Below are 6000 nucleotides of genomic sequence, written 5' to 3' on the forward strand. Positions count from 1 at the left end.
GAAAGTAAAATGTTTGAGGTCAGATAATGAAGGAGAGTACATAGATGGAGGATTCAGTGAGTATTGTGCTGCATAGGGAATTAGGATGGAGAAGACCATTCCTGGGACACCACAACATAATGGTGTGGTTGAGGGCATGAATAGAACTCTCAATGAGTGTGCTAGAAGTATGAGGTTGCATGCTGGACTACCAAAAACTTTTTGGGCTGATGCTGTTAGCACTGCAGCTTACCTAATAAACCGAGGACCATCAGTTCCCATGGAGTTCAGACTTCCTAAGGAGGTTTGGAGCGGTAAAGAGGTGAAGTTTTCACATTTAAAAGTTTTTGGTTGTGTTTCTTATGTTCATATTGATTCTGATGCTCGTAGTAAACTTGATGCAAAGTCAAAAATATGTTTTTTCATTGGCTATGGTGATGAGAAATTTGGCTATAGGTTTTGGGATGAGCAAAATAGGAAAATCATCAGAAGTAGAAATGTGATATTTAATGAACAGGTTATGTACAAGGATAAGTCAACTGTAACGTCAGATGTTACAGAGATAGATTAAAAGAAATCTGAGTTTGTCAACTTAGATGAATTGACTGAAAGTACTGTCCAAAAAGGGGGTGAAGAAGATAAGGAGAATGTAAATTCACAGGTAGATTTGAGTACACCTGTAGCTGAAGTTCGCAGATATTCCAGGAACATTAGACCTCCGCAACGTTATTCACCTGTTTTAAATTATCTCCTGTTGACTGATGGTGGTGAGCCAGAGTGTTATGATGAAGCCTTGCAAGATGAGAATTCAAGCAAGTGGGAGTTAGCCATGAAGGATGAGATGGATTCCCTATTGGGGAATCAGACATGGGAACTGACTGAATTGCCAGTAGGAAAGAAGGCTTTGCACAACAAGTGGGTATACAAAATAAAGAATGAGCATGATGGTAGCAAACGTTACAAGGCCAGATTAGTTGTTAAAGGGTTCCAGCAAAAGGAGGGCATTGACTACACAGAGATATTTTCTCCAGTTGTGAAGATGTCAACAATTAGACTTGTACTTGGAATGGTGGCTGCAGAAAACTTACATCTTGAGCAGTTAGATGTGAAGACAGCATTCCTTCATGGTGACTTGGAGGAAGACCTTTACATGATTCAACCAAAAGGGTTCATTGTTCAGGGACAAGAGAATCTAGTCTGCAAACTGAGAAAGAGTTTGTATGACCTTAAACAAGCTCCTAGACAGTGGTACAAGAAGTTTGACAATTTTATGCATAGAATTGGGTTCAAGAGATGTGAAGCTGATCACTGTTGCTATTTTAAGTCCTTTGACAATTCTTATATCATATTACTATTGTATGTGGATGATATGCTTATTGCAGGGTCTGACATTGAGAAGATTAATAATCTGAAGAAGCAATTGTCCAAACAGTTTGCAATGAAGGATTTGGGAGCTGCAAAGCAAATCCTTGGTATGAGAATCATTAGAGACAAGGCTAATGGTACATTGAAGCTTTCACAGTCAGAGTATGTGAAGAAAGTTCTCAGCAGGTTCAACATGAATGAAACTAAACCATTGAGCACACCCTTGGGTAGTCATTTCAAACTAAGCAAAGAACAGTCACCAAAGACAGAAGAAGAAAGGGACCATATGAGCAAGGTGCCCTATGCCTCAGCTATTGGCAGCTTGATGTATGCTATGGTGTGTACAAGGCCAGACATTGCACATGCAGTGGGAGTTGTGAGCAGATTCATGAGTAGGCCTGGAAAGCAGCATTGGGAGACAGTCAAGTGGATTTTAAGATATCTGAAGGGTTCATTAGATACATGTCTTTGCTTCATAGGTGCAAGTTTGAAACTGCAGGGTTATGTAGATGCTGATTTTGCTGGTGATATTGATAGTAGAAAGAGTACTACTGGGTTTGTTTTTACTCTAGGTGGTACAACTATCATGGACTTCAAATCTACAGAAGATTGTTACTTTGTCTACTACAGAAGCTGAGTATGTTGCAGCAACTGAAGCTGGAAAGGAGATGATTTGGCTACATGGTTTCTTAGATGAATTGGGTAAGAAGCAGGAGATGGGCATTCTACACAGTGACAGTTAGAGTGCAATTTTGCTTGCCAAAAATTCGGCTTTTCATTCAAAGTCGAAACATATACAAACAAAATACCACTTTATCCGTTATCTTGTTGAGGATAAACTGGTAATACTTGAGAAGATTTGTGGATCTAAGAACCCTGCAGACATGTTGACTAAGGGTGTCACTATTGAGAAGTTGAAGCTGTGCGCAGCTTCAATTGGTCTTCTAGCTTGAGGACAGGAGGATGAGTTGTAGGGATGAGGGATCGTTTCTTGGAGGATAGCGGTTTGATGTTGGTGATTGGACTAGTCTCCAAGTGGGAGATTTGTTGGGCTTTGTGGAGCCTAGTTTTGTTTGATCCGGTTTGATGACCCGACCCGAATAATATTGCATGGCTTTTTTAATGGGAGATTTATTGAGGCCTGTTGGGCCCGTTTAGCCCATTGTGGAACCACCTTTTGTAATTAGGGTTTTTTAGTATGGTAGGGTTGTTGTGCTATATATATATATAGAATATTGTAGCCGCCATGTAGTACTCTATATTCTTCCCTGATAATAGTGATATCCCTACAACTCCGTGGATGTAGGCAAATTGCCGAACCACGTAAATACTGTCTTGTGTGTGTGATTGTTTTTCTTTGGCGTGTGTTTTCTCTAATTTTTTTGTTTCTCACGGGTTGGGAATTCGGTTTAATTCCCTACATCAAGCATCAAAGTATAAAGATTATGGAACAATCAAAGAATGAATTAGAAGTAGGATGGTGGGTAACCTTCCACTTATCCTTTGTCTGTTGTGTCTTTCGCTTTGCCTCATAGTCATAAATCATGATTATTTTGAAACCACCTTGACTTAATTGATTTAGAGAGTATTTGTTTTTTTTTTACTTTTTGGTAAAAATAATTTCTTTTTAAACTTTAAGTTATTTGTTTTTTTATTTAATTTTAAATAAAAATTTTATTTAACACTATTAAGTATTAGGTTGTTTATTTTTATAGTATTTTATTTCTATTAAGTATTAAAAAGTAAAGAAAAACCGATATATTATTTTTTCTATTTAGAAAAAACCAAATATTTTGATTTTTTCTATTCATCAAAAAGTTTATAATAAGTTATGAAAAAAAAATAGAAAAACAAACAATCAAATTGCTTTCAGCAAAAAACCAAAAAACCAAACACCCTCAAAATATTTAACTTTTTGTAAATAGAAAAAATAACATATTGGTTTTTCTTTATTTTTTAACACTTAATAAAAATAAAATAGTACAAAAACAAACAACCTAATAAGTATTAAAGTTCTATTTATCATTAATTAAAAAAAACAAACACCACCTTAGTCTATTAAAAATCATAAGACACTAAAATTTGAAAGACATTACCAATTCAACCAAGAAATTCCATAATATTACGATGGCCGTAATTTTAGAAATCATCCATCTACTATTATTTTAAAGTCTAATCCACATAGCAATTCCAAGCTGACCTATTGCAACCAATCTAAAGAGCACACAAAATAGAGCATTAGAATGATTCTATAGCTTATTCCTTCGAGTTGCCTTTAAGCACTCCCCCAAAGACATAGGGATCTTGAAAAAGGGAGATATAAATTAGGCTGCAACAAATATTTTCATCAACCATTGACAGAAGCTGCTTTTACTGGAAATTGCTTAATATTATGACTTTATTCTTTCCAGTCTATCTTCTACTCAAAGAGAAGAGTTATTCAATCAGGACACACCATGGTTCATAATGGTAATACAATTAGTTGTACAAATCAACATTCCTTCTTCTCTTCCTCCTCAACCCGTATGCCCATGGAACCCCCACTGTGAGAACTGAGAACTTTTATCATAATGGTTCCTTTGTCATAGCCAATCACAACCCTGTTGAGAGAAGAAATGATAACAGGTGGGAATAGTGAGAAAAACAATTTGTTTCTTTGTATGCTTTTGAGCATCTCAACAATCTTCAAACCGATAAGGGAATAATCAAATAAAAGATGAAGAAACTCAATTATACCTGTTTGATTCTTTCGTGCACCCAAAAGCCCAAACTCTTTCAAGACCATAGCTCTGGGTGTTCTCAAGCCTGCAGTTTGATCAAGATGGTTAAGAAAAATAAAGAATTTCTATCTATAAGAGAACACCCAAATGCCCGGTAAGTTTCTTACTGATTAGAAAATTTTGAGCCATGAAACTGTTACCTGTAAGTAGCTCGATCCCATATGTGAACGTTCCCATCCTCAGAACCTGTAATGATGAGGGGAAGTTCAGGGTGAACACACACTGCAGAAACATTATTTGTGTGGCCTTCCAGTGTTTGTACACAGCTTTTGGCTTCATAATCCCACACCTGTTTTCAGCGGATTTATAAACGACTCAACCAATATTTTTATATACATATGATCTACATATAGCTATGAAAAAGTATAGAGTTTCAGACCTTAGCAGTGTGGTCATCCGAACCCGAGATCAGATATGGTTTAGAGCCTCTCATGAAGTAATCAATACAATTCACTCCTTTTGAATGCCCATCCAGTGTAAAGTCTGGAGCAGGAGAGCTGAGATTCCAAACCTGAAAACAGGCAGTATTGCCTTACTGTGACCAAAAAAGAGTAAAGAAGTAACCAAACAACAAATGAGAATTAATTCAGACCTTTATGGTGCCATCAAGAGATGCACTTGCGAAAGTGTTTACGTCTTTGGGACTAAATGCCACTTGCATCACATAGTGGGCATGTCCCTGGAACGTTTGAGTGCACTCCCAGCCCTTCTCCCAATCCCAAAGCTTTATGAGCATGTCATCAGAAGCTGACAGCACACATGGAAGGGTAGGATGGACTGCAACACTCCTAATGAAATCAGTATGAGCCTCAAATTCTGCAATCTTCTCCATTGTATTGTAGTTGAAGACGCGGATAAACTTGTCATCAGCCCCAGTAACAACCCATTGCTTGCATGCTATAAATTTTGCTGATCGAACTGCAGACATACATTCAATTGTTAAACAAGGAACTATGCATTCAAGTATCTTCAGGAAAGGCGGAAATATATATCTGCATGTGCACCTGGTGATTCCGCGACCTTGAAAGATTTTACAAGTTCCTGAAATATATAGCACCCAAGTGTAAGCACTAAATGCATGAAAAATTTTCTATCAAAGAAGTAAAAATTCACTACAACTCGCAACAGACCAATCATCTAATGGGCGCCATTTTTGCGCTGAAGCTCAAGATTTCATATTGAAAATATTTAGTTCTAACTGACTTCTAGGATGGTAAAGACTATTATGATCACAAAGTTGAAAACTGACCAAAACCAAGTGGGTTTTTAGAAATTGAAATAGGCCAATTTTTATGATACAAGATCACAAATTCCATACCTGAGAGTGGTAGTTCCAGATACACACAGTTCCTGAATACAAACTTGCTAGAATCCTGAAGGAAGAAGAATCATGCAATATGATTGAGTAAAACAATTAAAAACTTCCATTGAACACATTGAAAGATTGTGAAATCAAAGCAATTCATAACTATACCATGGTTCCTTAGGATGTAGATCCACAGATTTGACTCTTTCTGATTGTTGAACAAGTTCTTTCTGGCCGAACAAACAGTTAACCCCAAGCATTTATAGATTAATTGACAAATTTAAAGAAATGAAAACTGAACCTATGTCTTTAAAAGAATTGGAAGTAAATAAATAAAAATTTGAAGTACCTCAATGTCCAATACGGCGGCCTGTGGTACACAAAATATGGAAAAAAAAAAGACAAAAAAAGGAAAAAAAAGATTGGTTAATCCAAGCAAGTTCTTGGGTTTTCCTCCATTTTACTCAGACTGATGGAAAAAAATAATAATAATGAGGGACTCACCATTTTAGGGTGGAAAGCTGCAAAACTAAAGGGCTCGACAGTATAAGAGAGAAGATTAATTGTAGA

General features: G+C 36.6%; 1 protein-coding gene across 1 annotated transcript; it reads right to left on the reverse strand.

Moving 5' to 3' along the window:
• Positions 1-3575: 3575 nt before the first annotated feature.
• On the reverse strand, positions 3576-6000 carry LOC100261402 (coatomer subunit beta'-2). The gene is made up of 10 exons (XM_010666937.3): positions 5935-6000; positions 5780-5800; positions 5599-5660; positions 5443-5497; positions 5129-5165; positions 4717-5042; positions 4504-4635; positions 4265-4413; positions 4081-4149; positions 3576-3944 (listed from the first exon to the last, which is right to left on the reverse strand). Exons 1-10 carry the CDS (start codon positions 5935-5937, stop codon positions 3836-3838), a joined length of 963 nt encoding a protein of 320 aa, XP_010665239.1. The 5' UTR covers positions 5938-6000; the 3' UTR covers positions 3576-3835.

This window comes from Vitis vinifera, chromosome 18, assembly GCF_030704535.1.
Source record: "Vitis vinifera cultivar Pinot Noir 40024 chromosome 18, ASM3070453v1".
Taxonomy (NCBI): domain Eukaryota; kingdom Viridiplantae; phylum Streptophyta; class Magnoliopsida; order Vitales; family Vitaceae; genus Vitis; species Vitis vinifera.